Raw genomic sequence first — 26,724 nt, forward strand, 5'->3', positions numbered from 1 at the left:
TTCAAGCCATTCACCCGCATGTCCACGATCGCAAACACTCAGATGATGTCTTGGAGACTTGTTACTGTACAATATGACCACACAGAATGTCACACTAATCTGTTCCCCAACAGTCTTTGTCAAACATCTTGCTGCATGAACTGTCGAAAGCATACAGTGTGTTGGTGCACAGGCTTTGCTGCAGATAACACCTCCCACCCTTTACATTGCCTATTGTCATCATTGGTCTTTCTGTGGCAATTGTCGGTTGTTCTGTAGCAATTGGCAGTTCTTCCTTAGGTATTGTCAAACAGTGTGTTGTGTACATACAGGATGGTCAGAAAGACTCTGAAAAGCTTGTAAGGGTGATGCAGGGGAAGTTGTGCTAAGAAATAATTTTTAAGAAGAAAATTTTATGCATTGCACCATTTCCAAGTAATTTACCATTGAAGTTAGCCAATCAGGTAATCACATGCACAAATTCAAGCAGCCTACCAAAGGCTGTGTCGCCATAAGTGTTCTTCATTTGGTTTCCTCAGACTGAACAAACTTAATGTTTGCTCGCTTAGCTTAAATTTATCTTTCGAAACATGACACATTTTAACTGGCAAAAAGCATTTCAACACGTGGTAACTCTCGGACCCACGGAGGTCTCTGCATTACAGCATTTTAATGCACGCAAGTGCTCTTTCTTACAAGCTATTCTGACTGTTTCTGACCACCCCGTATTTACAGCAAGTTTTCCAAGTGAGACTGGAAATACTCATTTCCAATTGTTCTTACACTTAGTGCTTATTTTATGGCCAGCAATGTCAAAAGCCTTGGACAGGTTTAAGAACAAACCCATAACACAGTCATCGTTGTCAAGACTTTAAGTACCACTTTTTAAAGTGACCGATGTTGTACTTCTCCCACTTTGGAAATGAAACTGTGCTTCATTGAAAAGGTTGTACTATTCCTGTAAATCATTAGTCTTTATTTCATGATTAATTCAATTATTTTTGGTAATATAGACAATAGCAAAACTGACCTGTAGTTTTTGAAACACTCCACATCACCTTTCTTTACTAAGCGCACAACTCGTGTTTGCTTTAGGTACGATACCTGAATGAAAGGACTTGTTTATTGTTCTTTTATGGGTCTTGTATGCTCGTTATGCATGCTTTTAGAAAAAAACCTTATTAATTTACTATTTTACATGTTGTATTAAAATTTTTCTCTCACATGATACTGGTTTGAGCTTAGCTTCACATATGACCCATGTTAGCAAAAATTAAAAGTTGTAGTACAGCTGAAAAACATTTGTAATTGTTTTTATTATATAAAAAATACTGCACTTTTTTAAAAATGTACATAGAATTTGTATGAATTGTTTTAATCTGTACCAAAGAAGTTAAATTTATTGAACAGATAGTGAAATATAAAACGGAGAGAAGAATGCACGTGTGAGTTAAATGTTTTTGATGTAGTTTTTTATTATCCTATAAATTTAACAATTGCGCCACTTGTTTGACAATCAGCAAATGGGTTGGGGAGAGGACTGAAGAGTGTTACCCTAAGCATGTGTCAGTTAAAAGAAAAAACTGTACCTCAGGTGTATTTCATGCAGCAGCACCATGGACAGAAAAGATTTTTGCACAGGAGAGGGATATTGATGCTTGTATATTTGTTGTGGTTCTCTAAAAGTTAATCCATAATGGTTCACAACTACTTACTAAAGGTATTTCTGTACAGATGTTTCAGCAAAATTTTTTATGTACAGAAAATAAATCAGTTTTCAGATTTTTGTTTTGTGAGCTTTTGAAAGTCATGTGCTTTTCAGAAATGTCAGTTGTACGAAGATAATTGTGGTAATGAACCATACAAATTACTCTATGATTACCAACTGGAGATTTGATCATAGCAAACAATTTCTAACAAAGAGATAGAGGGGCTGGCCAGTACTTACCTCAGCTCAGTACAGCCGATAGATACACATAAAACAGAACCGAAAATTTACGTTCCTAGCTTTCGGAACAAATGTTCCTTCATCGGGGAGGAGAGAGGGGAAAGAAAGGGAAGAAGGGAAAGGAGATTCAGTTACTCACAACCCAGGTTGTGAAGCAACTGTTGCTTCACAACCTGGGTTGTGAGTAACTGAATCTCCTTTCCCTTCTTCCCTTTCTTTCCCCTCTCTCCTCCCCGATGAAGGAACATTTGTTCCGAAAGCTAGGAACGTAAATTTTCGGTTCTGTTTTATGTGTATCTATCGGCTGTACTGAGCTGAGGTAAGTACTGGCCAGCCCCTCTATCTCTTTGTTAGTATTTGTTTCACGTCTTTATGTGAGATTTTCCATTAATAGCAAACAATTTGGCAGACCACCCTAATCAAGCATCAAAACCTAGAGTTGAGAGGAGCATGTCACTCATTTTCTGCTTTATTTAGTGAGCAAAAGTGTTTGTTTTTCTAATGCTGTTCATTTTAAAGTATCTTTAAAAATCTACAACCAGACATCAATGTCAAAAAGATGTTTTTGGACAATAAAAAACTGTAATAAATTGCAATTCAGGAAGGTTAAATTTTAAACTATTGATTTACTGTGTATTTATAAATGATAACAAACACAGAATGTGTATCTGATACTCATATTTAGCAAAGCTTTGTGCTGCTGATGCCTACTTACATTAATCCTTGCTTGTTTCTGCTGTGTTACAGCATTTCTTGCAAATATCTTCTGATATACAGGTCGCACCAAAACATGCACACACACTTTGAACTCTTAGACAATTTATTTTATAATCATAAGGGTAATTCCTAGTTCAGATAGATATTCAAAATAGTGGTTGAAGGAAATGTTAAAACTGTTGGCACTCAGCGTAGACTTTATTTCTGAGTAAGAGTCGGAGCAGATTCCCTTGAACCAAAGTGTGTAATGGGATTTTATGCAGTCCATTGAATCTCATCCCAAATGTATCCAGACTGCATGGTAATAACCCTACACATCACCTTTTACTGTGTTCCGTGGTAGAAAAAGTTGAGCGATTTCAGCTCTGGAGAGTGTACAGGAAACTAGATTAGTTTCTTGCATCCTATCCACTGGCCTCCTACATTTCATTCTTGGTTTGCTCGTTCATCCCTATGACAGTTTAGCTTGGAAATAAAATCTGTCATTACCATACATAGGGTGAATAGAAGAGAAAATGTAACTGGCAGGCATTGTTGCAGACTTTTCTCCAATTACAGGGTTCTGAAAATGAAGTGGCCAAATTCCGTAGGAGGAAACAAACTGCATCACACATTCACACCAGGCACATTTACGTCTGTGCAACAGTCAAGCAGGAATTATCTTCAGCTTAGTACACACAATTACGCCGATTGACCCATTACGTAAATTTGTGCTTTATTCAATGAAAAAACACAACCCACAAAGCATGGTTCATCTGGATTCGCCTCATGAACTCATTCACAAAATTTCACCTTCTGATTTGTGCCATGATCCATTACTTGTAGCACTAGCCTTGGAATGAAGCAATGCAACCTTACTCTCTTGAGAATGCTTTGCTCAGTACTACAGTGGTGTGCAAGTAAGTGTGATGTGGTCTGGGAACAGGGGAATAAAGAACACTTTGCAGTGTCACCAATGTGCTCTCTGTCTCCCAGCACACACTCCAGCCATTGTCTACAGTGGGAACTGATAATACTGGGTAAATGCCAAACTGAGACACTGTTTCTGCTTCTGATTCTCCCCATAAAAATATGTATTCTAGCAACACTCAGCACTGTCAATTCGGGATGTAATATTTGTCGTGTTTGCTTTTTCAGCCATAATGAACACTACATGGACTGAGTATCATCAGCAAACCAAAACAAACGTGGAAATGAACATGCATTCCAAAGCACATCTTACAAGCAGATGTGGCAGGATGACACTGTTAGCTGGAGCATCAAATGTACAATCACTACCCCTTGCATTGCTCTATCACCCACCCTGATATTGCACATCAATATCACACTGACATGACTCTCCTGTGACTTTTGCTATGAATCTTGCTGCTGTGAACAGTTTTAACAGTGCCAGTATTACATGTGAGGATTAATCACTTTTAGCTTTGTGAGGTCACCTTGATTAGTGTTTCTGTGCATTGTGCATTCTTCTATGCACCTTGAATTTTGTCTCTGAGACATGTGATTCTTAACTTTGTAGATGAATGAGTCCCAGACTAAAGTTTCCACTATATCTGAACTCCAGCAACATTATCAAACTTTGACTACTGCTTGATAAAATGTTTTCACTCTCTGCTGTACAAATGTGCATTTAGCATCTTGACTTTATTCTCATGGCACTGACTGGGTTTCACAGCTAGATCGATGAGTCATCCGGTGTCTGTCAAGAAAAAGTAAAATGACCTTTTTAAGAAATTTAACCGTGTAGGTAGGAAAAAAATTTCTGTGATAATTCAAATTGTGTGAACATATTTTAAGACATCCTGTATATTCAACAAAGACAATCCAAATCGTTAGGTTTTAGTAAATATTGATTATTTTGTTGGGTGGTAAGTTTGAGATTAATGTTTTTGTTGCAGCCTGTGGTGTCGGAAACGAATGACCCATCAAACCCTGCCCTACGTGTAGTGAAATTCGATACCACTCCCATCATGTCAACATATTTAGTAGCTGTAGTAGTTGGAGAGTATGACTTTGTAGAGGACAAGTCAAATGACGGAGTACTGGTGCGAGTATACACACCAGTTGGCAAGAAGGAGCAAGGTCGCTTTGCTCTTGAGGTTGCTACAAAAGTATTGCCATATTACAAAGACTACTTCCAGATTGCATATCCACTTCCAAAAATTGATTTGATAGCAATCGCAGATTTCTCTGCAGGTATGCTCGCAGTAGATACTCTTTACACTAATAAATTTCATGTGACTAATATTTTAAATATTTGATTTAGAAATAATTTTGTGGCAATCGTGTCTTGTTGTTGCATGTGTTCTGTGGCTCGTGGTGGAGAAAATTAATAACAAATGGGCTCTAACTGGATGGTATTTTTGAGTGTTTTATAAAGCTGTACAAATATTTTTGCTTCCATAGACAAATTCTGAAATGTGTAATGTGTATTTGTGTAGTATAAGACTTACACACTCCTTCACATTCATGTGGAGCAAATAATACACTTTTCTTATATTGAAACTATTGAGAGCTTCTGAGAGACTAAAAATGGAAGTTGGTTTAAAGAATTATACATAGTGTATGAAAATTATATGATGAGGGGGGGGGGGGGGGACTAAATTAAGTGAAATCAAAATGACTAAAGTGATGGCTGCAAAAGAAACTGAAGTCACACTGTTTTGGTTCACAGACAAGCAGGTACTGCTGCAAAAACTAAAGATTTATTATAAACCAGCAGAGTCGACATACTAGCTAAGAAATCTACTTCTGAGATCCGCGTTTTCAGAGTTTTGACTTTCAATCTTCAACAGGTACTCCATTCTCCAAGGAATTTGGTGGAGATGATCTGCTTTACTCTGATAAAACCCTGCAGCTAAAGGATCACAATGTGTGCTCAAATGAGGGATTTTTCTTTACTTTACGTTGTTAGAAGGATAGGCTAACTAACAAGCCCAAGCAGTAATTGTGAAAAGTTCGAGTGGTAGAATAAGCTATTTAATGCTTTGGTCTTATTCTTGCGGTCAGCATAACTGGTATATGGGTCGTTCCATGTGAAGTGTCCTAGGGCTCCCAGCTCGATCATCTTCAATTTTGATGAAATTTGTACAGGATGTACCTGAGGGCCCTACATGAACTTATGCAAAGTTTCAGGCTTGAGGTGCTAGAGCCATTTTCATGAAGACCACTTTTACCAAGACCAAAAAGTCGTTAAGAAATCGTCAAGTTTGGCATTCCACTGTTCCTGATGTAAAAGAGCTAGACTCTTGCTTCTGGGTATAGTGGCACAACTTTGTGTGCTCTAAACACAAATGTTGCAAGTAGAGTTCAGAAAGCAATGCATTTGGCATAATCTCAGCTCAGAGTAGGCAACAAATCATGTTGTGAGAAATTTGCCCCATAGTTTAACGATACAGAAGTAGTGGAGAAAGTGCACTATGGACCTGGTCTTTTGCCAAACTACTGTCTGTCTGGGTGTTTAGTGTATCACAAATTTTGGCCTGGCTTGTGTGTTTAATTACTGTGCTACCATCCTGTAAATTTGTTAAAACATGAATGTATCAAAATATACCTGTGTTCAAACTCATGTGTCTCAAAATGGACACCTACCACATTACATTCATTAACACCATTCAACAGGGCACATTTCATTCTATTAGAAACACTTATTTTCATTTTGGTGTCTCTTTGGGTAAGGTGCAAAAATGTCTCCTAAAATTTGGAATTTTGTTTATTACGTCTTCATTGTTTAAATATTCATTTTGCTATTTATTCGGTGATTTTAAACCTGTTTGTGACAATTACATTGTTAAATTTAACCATTTAACTGTACTAGAGACTGCTACATAATTTTTGGGAAACTGAATGCTTATTAATTTTATTTCTTTTCTTTATTCAGGACTCGGTAATTTGATTTTAGTGTCTGAAGTATATCAAGTTGTTGCTAAAATGGAAAGATAAGATCAAGTTAATGTATGCAGTTTTGGAAATACTGATTCCCCATGTCATTTAATGACATGCAGTGCCTTAAAATGACTGAAAGCTGTTAAGCAACTTTCCTTAGAAGAAAAAGTATTACTTACTAGATGGAGTTAAAATAGAGGGAAACATTCCATTACTAGATGGAGTGGTTCACACTCTGCTGAAAATACTCAACTATGCTTCCATCGTGAAGCTTTACTCTTAAAAAGATTTGACTTTTTTGCAAAGATCATGTTGCAACCCATTTGGCAAGAAAAACCACACTGCACGAAAAAGCTTGTGCTCAATCAACATAGAAACAGCTGACCTACTAAAAAGGATAACCATGTCTGATATTAAACCAGGCCAAAAAATGTGCCCTACCTGTAGAAAAGAATTTGATATACTGAAATATTCACAAATGGATGTTACGTATCAGTCAGATGAAGATGATGAGACTAATGTTGGTCACAATTTGAATACAAGCTTATGATCTGTTGGAATATCACCATTAAAATTTCAACGAATTGGTGCAAGGGATACAAAAGGATGTGCAAAGTGCAGAATACAGGGTTATTACAAATGATTGAAGCGATTCACAGCTCTACAATAACTTTATTATCTGAGATATTTTCACAATGCTTTGCACACACACATACAAAAACTCAAAAAAAGTTTTTTTAGGCATTCACAAATGATCGATATGTACTCCTTTAGTGATTCGGCAGACATCAAGCCGATAATAAAGTTCGTCACACACTTGGCGCAGCATGTCCCCATCAATGAGTTCGAAAGCTTCGTTGATGCGATCTCGCTGTTCTGGCACGTTTCTTGGTAGAGGTGGTTTAAACACTGAATCTTTCACATACCCCACAGAAAGAAATCGCATGGGGTTAAGTCGGGAGAGCGTGAAGGCCATGACATGAATTGCTGATCATGATCTCCACCACGACCGATCCATCGGTTTTCCAATCTCCTGTTTAAGAAATGCCGAACATCATGATGGAAGTGCGGTGGAGCACCATCCTGTTGAAAGATGAAGTCGGCGCTGTCGGTCTCCAGTTGTGGCATGAGCCAATTTTCCGCGGGCTACGCGTGAAACTTTCTCGCACGCGTTCAAACGTTTCTTCACTCACTGCAGGCCGACCCGTTGATTTCCCCTTACAGAGGCATCCAGAAGCTTTAAACTGTGCATACCATCGCTGAATGGAGTTAGAAGTTGGTGGATCTTTGTTGAACTTCGTCCTGAAGTGTCGTTGCACTGTTATGACTGACTAATGTGAGTGCATTTCAAGCACGACATACGCTTTCTCGGCTCCTGTCGCCATTTGGCTCACTGCGCTCTCGAGCGCTCTGGCGGCAGAAACCTGAAGTGCGGCTTCAGTCGAACAAAACTTTGAGTTTTTCTACGTATCTGTAGTGTGTTGTGACCATATGTCAATGAATGGAGCTACAGTGAATTTATGAAATCGCTTCAATCATTTGTAATAGCCCTGTACATAAAGTTGAAGGTGCAATTATTAAGAAAACTGCAGAAGTGGGAGGACTTGATCCCAGTGAATTGGAGCAACCATCCACGAGCAAGCAATGCTTGACTTGTTCAGATTACATTGAGCTGATTCAAGAATTGAAAGAAAAATTACGTATATCAAATAATAACGAGAAAATTCAAATTTTCCCAAAGCTGGTCTATCAAAAAGACTATGGAAGAATTTAGTGTTTCAGAAAGAATGGTAAGGAAGGCTAGAAAGTTAAAAAAGTGAACAGGGAATATTGGCACAGCCCAAAGGTAAATGTGGGGAAAAGCTTTCTGAGGATGTGAAGGCAAGAGTCATAGAACATTTTTATGATGAAGAGTTTAGTCGGATTTGTCCAGGAAAAAAGGACTGTATTACTGTTCGGATGGATGGAGAAAAGGTTAAAAAACAAATACTTATTACTGAGCAACTTAAAAGAAATGTTTGTTGTGTACTGCAATAAAAATGGACCGGAAATTGGATTTCCCAAATTTTGTGAGTTAAGGCCGAAGTGGTGTGAGACTGTAGGCACAGCTGGTTCACATTCAGTTTGTGTCTGCACAAAACATCAACATGTGAAACTAATGTTGCCACATAGCCCAATAAAAGAAAATTACAAAATTTTACTGAGCAAAATTGTCTGTAATTTGGGAACAAAGGATTGCATGCTTCATCACTGTGAGGTATGTCCAGGAACAGAAGCTCTAAATGAATATTTGGAAAGCACTTTTGCAGATATTGATCCTGAGGATACAGTTCAGTTCAAACAATGGACTCACACTGATAGAGATACACTTGAAATCAGAGAAATGACAGTTGAGGAATTCATTGAACTATTAGTTACAAAACTGTTCACCTTTTCTACTCGCCGCTTCATTGCAAAACATCAGAGCAAGCATTTGCAGTTTGATTTGATTTCTTTATTAATCCATGAAACAATTTGCATTGTATGGATTTCGTCATTGAATAATAGACAATTTAACAGTTTAAATTTGTTTCTTACACAATAGTTGACAGTGAAATTTTCTTATAATCTAATTTACATTTTTCAGTCTTATATAATTATTATTCCTCCATATAGTTGAACAAAGAACTTTCAGATTTTAAGTAACCTTTTTTTAATTCAAGTACTCCATTACTGTATAGTAACTTTTATTTTGTAAAATTTTTTTTTAGTTTTTCTTTGAAGGAGGAGATTTTCTCTGTCTTTCACGATTTGCGGTAATTTATTATATAATTTGATGGCATTGTACAGTAGACTCTGTTGCATTTTAACTTTATTTTTTCTATCTAGATGCAAATTATTGCAGTTCCTAGTTTCATAACCATGTACAGAAACATTGTTAACATAGTGTCCATTATTTTTTTTAATGTACATAATATTCTGAAAAATATATTCATATGGGACAGTTAAGATTTGCAGCATTTTAAAAAGTTCAAGGCAGTGAGCCATGCTACCACTCTCGGTCATTATACGTTTTCTTTTCTACAGTTTTAATACAGCTTCAATATTTTTCCTGTTCACTCCCCAGAATATTATCCTAAACTAATAACAGAATGGATATACACAAAGTATACTGATCTAATACATGAAATATCGCATGCTGAAGTAAGAACTCTGAGGGCATAGCATGCTGTAGAGATTCTGTTACAAAGTAGGTCTTCCCACCGGGCGAGGTGGTGCAATGGCTAGCACACTGGACTCGCATTTGGGAGGACGACGGTTCAATCCCGCGTCCGGCCATCCTGATGTGGGTTTCCTGTGATTTCCCTAAATCGCTCCAGGCAAATGCCGGGATGGTTCCTTTGAAAGGGCACGGCCGACTTCCTTCCCCGTCCTTCCCTAATGCGACGAGACCCATGACCTCACTGTCTGGTCTTCTCCCCGAAACAACCCCACCCATGGTCTTCCCACTTCAACTGACTATCAACTTGCATGCCAAGAAATTGTGTGCTTTCCACCCATTGTATGGTTTCATTACCTAACTTCAGGTTATTATAATATATTTTTGTTAATGTAAAAGTTCATAGCACTTGTTTTCTTAATATTAAGCATGACTTTGTTGTTAACTGCCCACTCATATACACTTTTTAGTGTTTCTTCAGCTTTCTGTCTTAGATCTACATGTGATGTGTCACTGATTAGCACATTAGAGTCATCTGCAAACAATATTGTATGACCATGCTTTATACTTTGTGGGAAATCATTAATATAATTAGAAATAGTACTGGACATAAGACACTAACCTGGGGTACACTTATATTTTTATGTTTTGGGTCAGAAATATGTTTTTCAATACAGTGGGAGTTACATGATAAATGTGTTATTTCAGTCATATGTATTCTATTTTCTAGATATGACTGGAGCCATTTTTTTACAATCCCCTTATTCCCAGTTCATGTGCTTAACCAACAGTGTTTTGTGATCCTCTGTGTCAAAAGCTTTGGCTAGATCGAGAAATATACCTGTTGTATAGTTTCCTTTATCAAGTGCTTCCAGGATATATTTAGTGAGACATGTTGTTGCTGCTTCTGTGCCTTTCCCTGTTCGGAATCCAAACTGGTCCTTGGCTAGGAGGTTGTGCCTATTTAAGTAGCTCGTAAGTCTATCTTTCACAATAGTTTCTATTATTTTCGCAAAGCAGGACAGCAGTGAGAGTGGCCTATAATTTTCTATATTTTCTGTGTCTTCTTTTTTGAAGAGAGGCAGTACTTTAGCATATTTTAAGTAGTCAGGAAAATAACCCTGCTTGAACGATTGGTTTATAATATTAACTAATGGTGATAACAGGCTCTCTATACAGTCTTTAATTAGAAAAATTGGAACTTCATTTAAACCAGCTTAATTTTTATTTTTCAGTTTGCAAACTACTTTGTAGACTTCTTCCTTTGTTGTGGGCAGTAATACCATTGAATGTGGTACACTTTTGTTTAGCTTTGTGATCTGAGGGACTTTTAGCAATTTTTGCTGTAATTTTATACCTATACTGCTGAAATAATTATTTATATAGTTTGCCAAATATTTTGGATCTTTTATTAGAATCCCTTCTTTTTTTATTTTTGTGTTTGACACATTCATCTTTCTGTTGCCGGTTTCCTGTTTTACAATCTTCCAGACTGCTTTGTTTTTGTTTTCAGTACTCAGCACCAGTTTGGAGTTGTGAGCCCTCTTAGCAGCACACAACACTTTCATGTATGTTTTCCTATACCTTTTATAAAAGAGTAAGAAAGATGGATTTGTTTGACTGTGTTTGATAGAGCTGAGGTACTTTAGTGTTTGAGATGATTTTTTGATACCTTTTGTCACCCATTTGTTTTGTTCAGCTGTTGAGAATGGACGTAACACTTTAAGAAAGATCTCTTCAAATTTTAGTTTGAATTTTGTCGTGAAGTTCTTGAATTTATCATTTGCATCTACCTCTGAGTATACTGTTTCCCATGTTTCATCTGCTATTTGTTTAGCAAACTCCTGCCTTTTTGGTTTGGAAAAATTTTGCCTATATACTTGTATTTTCTTTGTTCTTTCTGTAGTTGTTTTTGTATTTATAATTTGACCAGCATGGTCAGATAATCCTAGCACAACAACATGTACACTACAGTTTTCTTTATCTAAATCTGTTGAAACCTGATCAATAGCTGTCTTTGAATGGTTTGTTATTCTTGTTGCACTGTTAACCCTTGGCACTAAATTGAAACTTTGGGTGACACTTATTAATGATTCCCAGGTAGGATCTGGATTCAGTTTATCTGTATTTAGGTCTCCACATATGAGAATGTTGCTCTTTGGAGTGGATATCATATCAAGTACTTGATTTAGTTCAGACAAAAACTTACTTATGTCTCCACTAGGAGACCCGTATAAACACAAAATAGTTAATTTTCTACGTCTGTTCTGGTCTCTAAATTCTATTGCTGCCAACTCAAAATGTTTGTCTTCACTAATTGCACATAAATCACTTCTGACATTATATGGATAATTTTGTTTGACATAAATACAACAACCTCCACACTTCATAGAACTTCTACTGTATGCACATGCTAAATTGTAAGATTTTAAGACTTGATTGATTTCCACTTCATTGCACCAATGCTCTGGGATACAAACAACTGAGCTGTGTATAGTCTCCAGCTCGACTTCTAGCTGTTGTACTTTATTTCTTAAACTTTCAATATTTTGGTGAACAATTGTGAAATTATTATTACTGTATTTAGCATTGTCACTTCTCACTGTCCTTTTGTCCTCGTCAATTACTTCAAGTACCTCATTATTTCATTTACATTCACGTTTTTTATTTTCAAATGGTATCCTTGGAACATCACCCCTTTCAGAACATACCAGTTTCCCTTATTTTTAATAATTTTACATATATCCATGAGCGTTTTACTAAAGGTCACTGTGCCTAGTCTATTCAAATGCAAGCCATCCCTCCCCAGACATTTGTCACTCAAATTTTTTAGGGTCAACGAAAATCGCACCAAGTTCGTCTCACTGTTCCCTGATGGCACAGTTTATATTGTTTATATAAGTGTTACTCACCGATCTTCTATGTAAGATCCCACTGATTATGATTCTAGAGCTTGTAAAAATTTTTCACTGAATGAATTACATTTCTTGTATCGTTTATGATTTCTTCTTCGCTGCTGCTTCGAATAGAGTTCGTCCCAACATGGACTATCACACCTCTGCAGTTTGTCGTCATATCGCTACTGTTCCTAAAGTTAGTCTGTTTCGTGTACATAATATTTTTAAAATGCTTATTAATTTGTTGTGGTCGAATGCCAGGGCGAACATCGATGTCACAGTTCGGAACTACTACATTTTTCAATATGGAGTCGCCAATTACGAGAAATTCATTTTTGTCTTCCTGTTTAGACGAATCACTTTCACGTTTCTTGTTCTTATATGTCACTGTTCTCCAGTTATATTTGTTTACAGCTTCACCACACGATCCATTTTCTGTGGCCTTTTTTTCCGAAGTTTGCACACAAGAATTGTCAAAGTTTTTACTTTTGTTTGACAAAGGATTTCCACATACACAGTATCATGATTCACTTACTAGTTTAGCGTTTGCATCTTTTAGCTATTTAATTTCTTTTTTGAGAGCACCAATATCAATTTGTAACAATTTTATTATTTCATCTTTTGACTTTATTGTACTTACAAGATAAGTTGTTTCACACTTCAGACAGTCAAAGCAAGTCCAGGGAGAGCCGTCACTTATGTATTTTAGGTTCACTTTTGCGCACTTTTCATGTAGCAAATATTTGCACTTGGCACATAAAATGCCTTTTATAACACGTTTTTTGCACTGCTTGTACGATGAATGGATGTTTTTTTTTTTGTGTAAGAGAATGGTTTGTCACTGCACTGTTCAGTTGGCGCCTTCACTAAAGGTGGTCTCAAACCAGGAGAATTGATTATATTAATGGATTTCGCAGAAAATTACTCCTTTATTGTCCAAGACACAGTGCAGGGATTCCATTGAGAAAACAGTGAAGCTACAATACATCCATTTGTCATTTACTACAAAGGTAATGAAGACCTAAAGAGTGTCAGCTACTGCATAATCAGTGATTGCAAATTCCTTAAGTGCATTTTTAAAGAAGTTAAGCATATTCATTATTTTAGCGACTGTTCTGCAACACAGTATAAAAATTTTAAGAGCTGCCTAAATCTTTGCCATCATCAAAAAGATTTTGGCATTACTGCAGAATGGAATTTTTTCGGAACAAGCCATGGGAAATCACCATGTGACGGAACTGGGGCCACAGTTAAGCGTTTAGCAACAAGAGCTAGCCTTCAATTCCCAATTGACAACCAAATCTTAACACTAAACTAATATGTTTGAATATTACAAAAAAAAAATATGTTCATGGCGTTGCATTTATTTATATTAAATAAGACATTACTGAAGATGCAAAAATTGATAAAGAGAGAGGTTTTGAAGATGGATGCCTTTTAAGGCACTGTATGTCATTAAATGGTGTGGGGAATCAGTATTTCCAAAACTGTGTACATTAACTTAATCTTGTTGTTCCATTTTAGCAACAACTTGATATGCTTCAGACACTAAAATCAAATTGTCGAGTCCTAAATAAAGAAAAGAAATAAAATTAATAAGCATTCAGCTTCCCAAAAATTATGTAGCAGTCTCTAGTACAGTTAAATGGTTAAATTTAGCAATGAAACTGTCACAAACAGGTTTAAAAATCACCAAATAAACAGCAAAATGAATATTTAAACAATGAAGATGTAATCAACAAAATTCCAAATTTTAGGAGACATTTTTGCACCTTACCCAAAGAGACACCAAAATGAAAATAAGTGTTTCTAATAGAATGAAATGTGCTCTGTTGAATGGTGTAAATGAATGTAATGTTGTAGGTGTCCATTTTGAGATACATGACTTTGGACACAGGTATATTTTGATACATTCATGTTTTAACAAATTTACAGGATGGTAGCACAGTAATTAAACACACAAACCAGGCCAAAATTTGTGATACACTAAACACCCAGACAGACAGTAGTTTGGCAAAAGACCAGGTCCATAGTGCACTTTCTCCACTACTTTTGCCTCGTTAAACTATGGGGCAAATTTCTTGCAACATAATTTGTTGCCCACTTTGAACTGAGATGATGCCAAATGCATTGCTTTCTGAACTCTACTTGCAACATTTGTGTGTAGAGCACACAAAGTTGTGCCACTATACCCAGGAGCAAGAGTCTAGCTCTTTTACATCAGGAACAGTGGAATGCCAAACTTGACGATTTGCTTAACGACTTTTCGGTCTCTGTAAAAGTGGTCTTCACGAAAATCGCTCTGGCATCTCAACCAAGTTACAGGTGAGCCTGAAACTTTGCATAAGTTCATGTAGGGCCCTCAGGTACATCCTGTACAAATTTCATCAAAATTGAAGGTGGTAGAGCTGGGATCATGTTCTAGACTGGGACACTTGACATGGAATGATGACACATATAAAACTTTTTCTTGTGTTGAAAGTGGTTTTGTGTTCACAACCTATCCTGAAAACACTATTGGTGAAGTTCAAACAGGGGAACCTCCAGCATGGAATAATGGCAATATTAAGAAAACATAAGATTGCTACTCATTGTTTAGAGGAAATGTTGAGTTGCAGGCAGCCTTGACAAAATGACTGCTATGCATAAGCTTTCAGCCAAAAGGCCTTCTTCTAAAGAAGGAAATGGAGACAAATACGCACAAGCAATGCTCAAACACACATTACCACTGTCTCTGGCTGCTGAGGCCAGGCTATGCACAGCAACTGCACCTGATAGGGGAAGCAATCTGTGGGTGGTGGGGATAAGGAGGAGGCTGGGGCAGGGAGGATTAGCAGGTTAAGGATGGGGGATGGTGTAGTACTGCTTGTGGAGACATGCAAGGATGTGATGTGGACAGGGTAGGACTGCTAGGGAGGTTTGAGGGAGGAGGGGGAATGGGAGAGTGAAAGGAAAGAACTAGAAGAAACCTAGTTCAGAGTGTTGCTAGAATAGAAAGCTGTGTTGTGTTAGAGTGGGGGCATAAAAAGGGATTGGTGGGTAGAGGACAGGGATTAGCGAATGTTGATCCGAGAGGTTATGGGAATTCAGGTTGGTTTCAAGGGGAGTTCCATCCAACCTACGCAATTCAGAAAACGTGGTGTTGCTAGAAAGGATCCAGATGGTGCAGGCTGTGAAGCAGTCACTTAGTTCAATTGCATTGTGTTGGGCAGCATGTTCAGCAACTGGGTGCTCCAGCTGTCTTTCAACCACAGATTGTTGGTGCTCACTCGTGTGGACAGGGAACTTGCTGGTTGTCACGCCCATGTGGATAGCAGCACAATGGTTGCAGCTTAATATGTAGATTACATGACTGCCTTCACAGGTAGCATTGCCTTTGATGGAATGGGTGATATTTGTCACTGGACTGGATTAGGCGATTGTGGGAGGATGTATGGGACAGGTTTTGCCTATGAGTGTCTTGCAGGGTTATGAGCTGTGAGGCAATGGTTTGGGAGTAGGGATGAGGTACGTATAGACCAGGATATTGCTTGGGATCTGTAGGTAGCAGAATACCACTGTGGAAGGGGTGGAAAGGATAGTGGGTAGGATATTCTTCATTTCAGGCCACAATGAGAGGTAGACAAATCCCTGGGACAAAATGTGATACAGTTGCTCCAGTCCTGGATGGTACTGAGTCACGAGGGCAGTGCTCCTTTGTGGTTGTATGGTGGGAATATGAGAGATAGTTGGGGACTGGGGAGAGAAAGCACGGGAGATCTGTTTCCGTACAAGGTTGGGAGAGTAATTTCAGTCTATGAAGGCCTCAGTGAGACTCTTGGTATATTTGGAGAGGGACTGCTTGCCACTAAAGGTACAATGACCACCAGTGGCTAGTCTGTGTGACAGGGCTTCTTGGTATGGAATGGGTGACAGCTGTCTAAGTGGAGGTATTGTTGGTAGCTAATGAGTTTGATATGGATGGAGGTACAGATGTAGCCCTCTTTGAGGTGGTGGAGAACATCTCATTGGGTTGGGGAGGGCCAGGTGAAACAAATGGGGGGGGGGGGGGCTGTTGAGTGTCAGGAGAAATGTAGATTGTGTCTCCTCACCATCAGTTGCAGTCCAGACCACAAAGATGTCATCAGTGAATCTGAATCAGTTGAGGGTTTGGAATTCTGTATGGCTAGAAATGAATTATGTAGAAGGCCAGTGAATGGGTTGGCACTGAATGGTCCATGGTGGTGCTTATTGCTGTACCAAGGATCTTTTCATAGTTTATGCCTTCAAAGCTGAGGTAATTTTGGGTGAGGTCATAGTTGATCATGATGACCAGGAAGTAGATTCCAGGTTTTGAGTCAGTTGGAAACTGGGAAAGCTGCTATTCAATAGTGGCAAGGCCTTGGGATTAGGGATGTTAGTGTAGAAGGTGGCATCATTAGTGATGAGCAGGGTGGAGGATATGGTTGAGGTCTATAAGAAGAAGGGTAGGTTACAGGTAATCTGCTGAAGGTCTTGGTCGGTGAGAACAGAGATTCTCTCTGAGAAGGCACAGTAACTGGCCATAATGGAGTGTACTGAATGGTTGGGTTTACGGAGTTTTAAGAAGCATTTAGTAGGTAGGAGTGCAGGGAGATAATAGGAATAAGAAGAAGTGACTGCTTCGCAGCCTACACCATTTGGATAATTCCTACCAATACTAGCTTTTCTGAATTGTGTAGGTTGGAACTCTCACTGCAGTAAATTCTTTATTTATTTATTTAGAGATATCAGTCTTCTGACTGGTTTTATGCGGCCCACAACGAATTCCTTTCCTGTGTCAATCTCTTCATCTCAGAGTAGCACTTGCAATGTGTGTCCTCAATTATTTGCTGGATGTATTCCAATTTCTGTCTTCCTCTAAAGTTTTTGCCTTCTACAGTTCCCTCTAGTACCATGGAAGTCATTCCCTGACCTCTTAACAGCTGTCCTATCATCCAGTTCCTTCATCTTGTCAGTGTTTCCACATATTCCTTTCCTCTCCAATTCTGCACAGAACCACCTCAGTTCTTACTTTATCAGTCCACCTAATTTGCAACATTCATGTGTAGCACCACATCTCAAGTGCTTAGATTCTCTTCTGTTCATTACCCACAGTCCATGTTTCACTAGCATACAAAGCTGTGCTCCAAATGTTCATTCTCAGAAATTTCTTCCTCAAATTAAGGCCTGTGATGGATACTAGTGGACTTACTTTGGCCAGGAAACCCTTTTTGTCAGTGCTAGTCTGCTTTTGATGTCCTTGCTCTATTTGTCATAGGTTATTTTGCTGCCTAGGTAGCAGAATCCGTAACTTCTGCTTCGTGACAATCAGTCTTGATGTTTAGTTTCTCGAAGTTCTCATTTCACTACTTCTCATTACTTTCATCTTTCTTTGATTTACTGTGTCGGCATTCTTTACTCATTTGACTGTTAATTCCATTCAACAGGCCCTGTAATTCTTCACTTTCACTCAGGGTAGCAATGTCATCAGTGAATCATATCACTGATATCCTTTCATTTTGAATTGTAACCCCACTCCTGAACCGTTCTTTCATTTCCATCATTGCTTCTTTGATATATGGATTGAACAGTAGGGGTGAAAGACTACATCCGTGTCTTACACCCTTTTTAACCCGAGCACTTTGTTCTTGGTCATCCACACTTACTGTTCCCTCTTGGCTCTTGTACATATTGTATATTATCTATCTCTCTCTATAGCTTACTCCTATTTTTCGCAGAAGTCCGAACATCTTGCAACATTTTACATTGTCAAACGCTTTTTTCAGGTCGACAAATCCTATGAACATGTCTTGATTTTTCTTTAGTCTTGCTTCTATTATCAGCCGCAACCTCAGAATTTCCTCTCTGGTGCCTTTACCTTTTTTAAAGCCAAACTGATTGTCATCTAACACATCCTCAATTTTCTTTTCCATTGTTCTGTATATTATTCTTGTCAGCAACTTGGAGGTACCAACTCTTAAGCTGATTGTGTGATAATTCTCGTACTTGTCAGCTCCTACAGTCTTCGGAATTGTTTGGATGATATTTTTCTGATAGTTACACAGTTTGCTTCCAGGCTCATACATTCTACACACCAACGTGAATAATTGTTTTGTAGCCACTTCCCCCCATGATTTTAAAAATTCTTATGGAATGTTATCTGTCCCCTCTGCCTTATTTAATCCTCCAAAGCTCTTTTAAATTCTGCTTCTAATATTAGATCCCACAACTCTCTCCTGTTTCGTCATCTATCACATCAGCCAAATCTTCTCCCTCATAGAGGCCTTTCATGTACTCATTCCACCTGTGCTCTCTCTCCTCAGCATTTAACAGCCCCGAAATTCCCTTTTCACTCTTAATATTACTTCCCTTGCTTTTAATTTCACTGAATGTTGTTTTTACTTTCCTATATGCTGAGTCAGTCCTTCTGACAGTCATTTCTTTTTCGAGTTCTTCACTTTTTTCATTCAGCCATTTTGTCTTAGCTTCCCTGCACTTCCTATTTACTTCATTCCTCAGTGACTTTTATTTCTGTATTCCTGAATTACAATGTAAAACTTTGTACTTCCTTCTTTCATTGATCAACTGAAATACTACTTCTGTTATCTATGGTTTCTTCACAGTTACCTTCTTTGTACCTATGTTTTTCTTTCAAACTTTTGTGATTGCCCTTTTTAGAGGTGTCCATTTCTCTTCTGTATTGCCTACTGAGCTATTCCTTTTCGCTGTATCTATAGCTTTAGAAAACTTCAGGCTTATCTCATCATTCCTTATTATTTCAGTATCGCACTTCTTTGTGTGTTGATTCTTCCCGACTAATCTCTTAAACTTCAGCTTACTCTTCATCACCTTGTGATCTGAGTCTATATTTGCTCCTGAGTATGTTTTACAATCCCGTATCTGGTTTAGGAATCTCTGTCTGATCATGATGTAATGTAATTGAAATCTCCCCATATCACCTGGCCTTTTCCATGTATCCCTCCCCTCTTTCGATTCTTGAACAGAGTATTTGCTATTACTAGCTCCTCTCTCATTCCTTGTTCCAAGCCCACATTCCCCTTTAACCATTTCTTCTGCTCCTTCCCCTAAATTAGCAGTCCAGTCCCCCTTGACTATTAGATTTGCATCTCCCTTTATGTACTGTATTACCCTTTCAATATCTTCATATTCTCTCTCTCTCTCTCTCTCTCTCTCTCTCTCTCTCTCTCTCCATCTTCAGCTTGCAATGTCAGTATGTCTACCTGTACTATCGTTACTGGTATTGGTTTGCTGTCAGTTGTGATAAGAACAACCCTATCACTGAACCTTACAGTTACACACTCTCTGTCCTACCTTCCTATTCATAACAAGTCCTACTCCCATTATACCATTTTCTGCAGCTGTTGATACTAGCCTATACTCAACAGCGACTCAAATTCGGGACCTTAGCCTTTCACGGGGAACTGCTCTACCATCCGAGCTACCCAAGCACAGCTCACACCCTGCCCTCGCAGCTTTACTTCTGCCAGTACCTCGTCTCCTACCTTCCAGACTTCATAGAAGCTCTCCAGCAAACCTTGCAGAACTAAGGCAAAGGTCCCGAGTTAGAGTCTTGGTCCAGTACACAGTTTGAATCTGCCAGGAATCTTCATATCAGCACACATTCCGCTGTAGAGTGAAAAGCTCACTCTGGAAACATCCCCCAGGCTGTGGCTAAGCCATGTCTCCGCAGTATCCTTTCTTCCAGGAGTGCTAGTTCTTCTAGGTTCGCAGGAGAGCTTCTGTGAAATTTGGAAGGTAGGAGACAAGGTACTGGCAGAAGAAAAGCTACAAGGGTGGGACGTGAGTCGTGCTTGAGTAGCTCAGATGGTAGAGCACTTACCCACAAAAGGCAAAGGTTCCAAGTTCAAGTCTTGGTCCGGCACACAGTTTTAATCTGCCATGAAGTTTCATATCAGTGCACACTCCACTGCAGAGTAAAAGTCTCATTCTACCTGTTACTCATCTGACCAGAAATCCTTGTCTTCTTCCCATTTCACTTCTCTGGCCCTTGCTGTCTCTAAATTGAGCATTTGCATTTGCCTTTTCACATTTTCTAGCTTTCGACATTCCGCGCCACGATTCATAGAATGTTATCCTTTTGTTGGTTATTGAATCTCTTTATTGCGGTCACCTCCCTCTCGGCAGTGCCCTCCCAGAAGTCTGAATGGGGGACTATTCTGGAATCTTTGCCAATCGTGAGATCATCACGAAACTTTCTCAGTCACAGGCCACATGTCCTGTGCATACAAGTTGTGTCTTTAATGCAGTGGTTTCCATTGCCTTCTGCATCCTCATGCCATTAATCATTTCTGATTCTTATGCCTTTAGGGACATGTACCTCTGTCTGCCCCTCCGCCCTCTTTGACAAGACGATTGGCAGAGTGAGGGTGATTTCTTATGCCGGAAGCCATAGGCCTTCAATGCTGATTATTAATCAAAATTTAAGCAGTGGCAGGTTTCAAACCCAAGATCGAGGACATTTTGATTACGAATCAAAGACGCTACCCCTAGACCATGGGTGTATCCTACATTCCCGTAACCCTCCTGTCCTCAGCCTTGGTTAGTGCCAGTCCTTCACCCACCTGTCCCCTTCCCTGATCCCACTCCATCACTACACAACTTCCTAGTCCTCCAATGCGTCCACTTTTTTCCTCTCTAAGTATCTCCTTTTCCACTCCTCTTCCCTCAAACCTCCTGACTGCATCTAACAGCCTTACCCTGCCCCACAACATCCCTGCAAGTTCCCACAAGCAACACCACACCTTCCCCCACCTCTACTGTGCTAACTCTCCCCACCCCATCTCCTCCTCGTCCCGTCACCCATGGATTCCTTCTCCCATCAGGTGCAGCAGTTGCTGTGCACAGTCTGGTGTCAGTGGCCAAACACACAATGGTTTTGTGTGTGTGTGTGTGTGTGTGTGTGTGTGTGTGTGTGTGTGTGTGTGTTTTGCTGGTGGTTGCGGCCTTGGAATATATATAGTCTACAGCCCTCAGCTAGTTGCTTACATTCCATTACTATTACATTTCTATGAGGTGCAGCTGATGTGGCACAGGCTGTGAAGCTCTAGCACCTTTCTCCCCTTTTATACTAAGAAACATTACGCTACATTATAAAAGTGAAAAAGTAATTTTGCAATAAAATATGCTATAGCTATGTTATTTTAACTACAACTTCAGTCTATTGTTATCTAAACCTGTGTGTTTGGTCTTTGGGCAAAGGAGGGAACATAATTTTGTTTTCTTGTCATTTAGGTAGTGTTGTAATTGTGTGTGTTGGTAAGGTGTTGACACCTAACTGTTGGGGATATGAGCACCACATGAATATGATCATCACAGAACATTCCAGTTTCACTTGCAGTTACTACCGGAAGGTCCTACACTCCTTATTTCACATCTTCGTATTTAATAACAATTTTGTCTGAGACTTTGTTTACAAGGTCAGTGATTTTCCACTATTTTTTAGTTATCTTACAGCTGCACACAAATCAGGTGTGTATGGAATAATGATCTGTCTATGAGTGTTAAATAATGCACAGTGGAAGACAGTGTGGTCTGGAGATTCGTCACATTCACAGATGTCTCTCGCCTGAGCTTGAGTGATGTACAATGAGTGGCATAAGGAGCGTGTCAAAAGATGTATCGTGCCATGTGCGGAATCGACATGGCGCATTTTCAAGCTCTTCTGAAGTTTGGGAAGAGAGTGTAAACTTGTTGCTCCTTATCGGTGTTGTTCCACTGACTCTGCCATCCATCAACCCTCCGAAGTTTTTAACTGGAATTTGTTGGTGATCCTAATACCAGTTATCTTCTGGGCTTCTCCTATAGTTCATGCCCTTAGCTAGTATACAGCAGCATTGTAGCTAATGTTAGATTTGTCCAGTATATTCCAAGAAACATATAATGACTTGACTGGAGTAGTTTGAAACACGCCTGATAAGTTTGCTATCACACCTCTTTGTACTCCACATGCTGCTGTGCTGTCACTGGAAGCAGAGTTTGTGCTTTCACATGCTGGCTCCAAAATCGATTATGACTGTTATTATGGATTATGGCAGTTGGTGGTAGCTTGAGAGTGTGGTTTCTGTGCCCATTATCTTGTGCATTGTTTTATTACCCATATCCATTACTAATGGTAAGTGATCACTGTAACTAAGTTTCTCAATTATTTGTAGTCCAAGGTGTCTGCAGGTCGTTTTTATAGCTGTGATTATGTTCCGTGGATTAGATATAGCATTTCTAGTTACTGAAAATCTATCTTTAAACAGAATGTAGGCAGTTTGGTGTGCTGCTTCATTCATAAGCTTGTTTCTTTCACACTCTTTCTTTATATGTTTCAGCACACTACAGGGCATTATTCTCAAGATAGGCTCTTGAGATTGCAGAAACTACTGCTAGAAGAGTGCCATTGTGCACTACAATCCTGTCTGTCAGTATCCCCATCCATCAAACTGTGCAGGCAGTCTATCACTTGTCCACAACTGGACCTCTGTGACCAATCTTTCATGATAGGTTTAATCACTTTCTGGTTTCCCGCAGGCCACTCCATCACATGCCCCTCAAAGTAATCATGAATGCTGTGATAGATGTACCTATATAGAGATGCCTCTGATGTCAGTTATAATTACTGTTGCGTGTTTCAAGCATTTTGTTCACCATTTAGAGTGCCTCACTTATGGCATTATCTATAGGTTGAGACGTCGGAAATATGAATTGATGCCAGCTAAGGGTATGTTTCCAGGGCTCTCGGGTGTCCAGCCAGATACGATTGTTGAAGTCCCACGATATTTCGGCAAATAACCTTTCCGTCATCATGTGGTTCTGATGGAATGGTTTGTGTGCTCATTGTCAGCATTATTTATGTCCATCAGTCGGGCTTTGATTCCCTGTGCTGACCTGCGATTGCATCGCGCCGGGTGGTGGAAGATGCAAAAGCCTGTGGTGTGTCCGCAGCGGCTGTCATGGAAGGGTCTTGTGTGTTCACTTGAGGCGTAACTCCTTGATGGAGTTTTTATGCCTTGCTCTGTTGGAAGCCTGTGTATCAGTTTGAGATTGTCTGTTACGTGAATTTCAATGGCCTCCTTTGAAGATGCTGTCCCACTAAAGCTAGTAGGGGCCAGAATCTAGGTCTCTTAGTATTTTGTGGTGTGTCCTGTTTCCAAGCAGTGTTCTGCCAGTGCAATTTGTTGGGCTGGCCTAGGCACGTGTGGCATTGTTGTTCTTAGCAGTGGTCTTTGACTGTTCGGATCGTGTGACCGATGTAGGATTTGCTGCAACCACATGGAATATTATATACGCCCGCGTTCTTGAGGCCAAATCAGTCTTTCACTGTCCCCAGTAAGGCACTTATCTTGGATGGTGGTCGGTAGACCGTGTCAATTTTGTGTTGTTTTAGCAGTCTCCCAATTTTTGTTGTCATGTTGCCTGCATATGGTAGAAAGGCAAAGCATTGTTCCTCATCTTTAGACCGTTCATCTGGGTTCCATCTATATTCCAGTCTTGCTCTCATGCTTCCAGTCTTGCACCGCATTGGTCTTTCCCTTGTGATCAGATGATACTGCAGTTGTCGCAGACATTTCTTACCCAATAAAAGGCAAGACCATACGTGAAAGCAGCCATGTTGTATAATGGCTATGCTGCAATTACTGCACAGCATTCTATGTGAGCAAGACTAGTAACCAACTATCTACTTGCGTGGATGGCCACTGCCAAGCTGTGGCAAACTGCAAATTTGACCATCAGTTACCAAACTCGCAGCACACTGCGACACAAATGACTTCAACGGCCGCTTTACTGTGTGGGACATTTTGATAGTCCCTTCCAGAACAAATGTCTACCGAGTGAGGTGGCGCAGGGGTTAGACACTGGACTCGCATTCGGGAGGACGACGGTTCAATCTCGCGTCCGGCCATCCTGATTTAGGTTTTCCTTGATTTCCCTAAAATCGCTCCAGGCAAATGCCGGGATGGTTCCCTTCAAAGGGCACGGCCGACTTCCGTCCCCGTCCTTCCCTCATCTGATGAGACCGATGACCTCGCTGTCTGGTCTCCTTCCCCCAACCAACCAACAAATTTCTCCAAAGCACCCACGTGGGAATTGTATTTCCAGCCCATCCTGCACTCTTGCAATCCCCCTGACCTAAACCTCTGCTGATCTATTCCCAATGCCTCATCTTACCTTTTTCATTCTCTCTCCTGTCCACACCACTTGTCCTCTGTGATATTGCTCTGACTTCTCGCACCTCCCTCCCAAACAGGCATATCTCCCTGCATCTCTTTTTGCTCTGTCCTCTGTACTCTTTATCGTTTTGTGCAGCTGCTGAGTCATCTGTCTGAAAACCTGTGGCTCTTTCTTGCTGTGCCCTTTTTGCATCCTTACCTGTCCCCTCCCCACCTCTCATAAGCTCAGGCAACTGCTTTCAGTAATCAAGCCTTGCTGTGAGCATGGGAGTGTGAATTTGTATGTGTGCATAGTTGTGTGTTTGAATGTGTGTTCTTGATGGGCTAGTGCTCCAAAGTTAGTGTGAATGCTTGTTTTCTGTTAAGCGTTTCTGTGCTCAGTGCATAAACCTACTGTAGCCGAGTGGTTGCCTTTCTCTTATTTTTTGTGACAGCCTTCACTGTATGTGGAATGGTGTGTAATAATTAATAAGGGTGTTTGTTCTATTTTGTTACTTGAAATGTTTGGTAGTCATGTGTAATTTTTAGATACTCCATCCTTTTCAATGGTCAGAAAACTGTTTGGGTGGACAAACAGTAAGTCATGGAGAACATACTGCCCATAATCTTCGTCCGCAGCTCGTAGTCGTGCGGTAGTGTTATCGCTTCCCGCGCCCGGGTTCCCTGGTTCGATTCCCGGCGGGGTCAGGGATTTTCTCTGCCTCGTGATGACTGGGTGTTGTGTGATGTCCTTAGGTTAGTTAGGTTTAAGTAGTTCTAAGTTCTAGGGGACTGATGACCATAGATGTTAAGTCCCATAGTGCTCAGAGCCATTTTGAGCCCATAATCTTCATTCCACAGGGCAGCTTCTCACCTTACCTAAACTGAAATAAAATGTTCTAACACTCTAAGAATAATGCCAAGGAGCCAGGAAGCATGATGATAAACGGAAGTCTACTGTTGTTTAAAGAAACGGTGTGTTATGATTAATTTTTACATGCACAAGTATAAGTTTGAAAATCATTAAAGCTTGTCTGTCATAATCAGCACTTGAAAAAGTTCAGAGATGATATTACTGTTTGTTTCCATTTACAAAAAGTTAGTTGCTTTCCTTAAAAGTGAAGAATAATTTCGGACACTTGACATGCAGTTTTCCATAATATAGCAGGCTGGTCATGAAACAGAACACAAAGAATGAAGCATGGGTTTTCCAGATAAAATCTTAATCCAAATAAGTTCACTTCTACACAGTTTCACCAGTTACATGTAAAATATACGTTTGGACTGAAACACAATAATGTCTGCCATTATTAACACCGTCCAAGGCTTAAGCGGACACGACCAGATTCACAGTGGAGCATAGTACATTCCCATTTGACAGGCAACAATCAAACGACTTCTCAGGTGCAGACACATTGTTACCTATATACTGACAGAAAAAAAAAAAATCGCAACACCGAGAAGGAATTCTGCAAGATAAATGAAAGTTGGATTGCACGTTTCTACTCTGAAAGATGTCTATTCCAATTTCGCACCAGCCCCATAAGAGTGGCGCAAATAGTGCCACTATGAGGATGCAGATCATGTTTGCTTGAAATACACGCTAATGGGATGTGGTGAGTTGATGTTAATCAAGAATACCTTTTAGGTGACAAAGACACCATTATCAGTACCCCATTGAGTTTGAATGAAGTTGACTAATAGGGCTATTAGAAGCTGGATTTTCCTTCTGCAGTAGTGCAGAAAGACTTGTCAGGAATGTTGTCACTGTACACAATTACTGGCAGTAATGGTCACGAGAATGTAAAGTTGCGAGAAGACCGGACTCTGGATGGCCATGTGTGGCACTCCTGTGAGGAGAGACCACCACGTTTGGTGGCGCATTGTACTGCACCTGCAGCAGGAATTTGAGCAGCAGTTGAT

General features: G+C 39.7%; 1 protein-coding gene across 4 annotated transcripts in view; it reads left to right on the forward strand.

The window, feature by feature from the left end:
- Positions 1–26,724, forward strand: part of LOC126175264 (puromycin-sensitive aminopeptidase) — a 164,266-nt gene that overhangs the window by 11,873 nt on the left and 125,669 nt on the right. For all 4 annotated transcript variants that reach the window (XM_049921908.1, XM_049921906.1, XM_049921909.1 and 1 more), the window contains exon 4: positions 4,543–4,840. In XM_049921908.1, coding sequence (XP_049777865.1) covers positions 4,543–4,840 — 298 coding nt within the window. The remainder of the gene's footprint in view (positions 1–4,542; positions 4,841–26,724) is intronic.

Source organism: Schistocerca cancellata, chromosome 3 (assembly GCF_023864275.1).
Source record: "Schistocerca cancellata isolate TAMUIC-IGC-003103 chromosome 3, iqSchCanc2.1, whole genome shotgun sequence".
NCBI classification, from domain to species: Eukaryota; Metazoa; Arthropoda; class Insecta; order Orthoptera; family Acrididae; genus Schistocerca; species Schistocerca cancellata.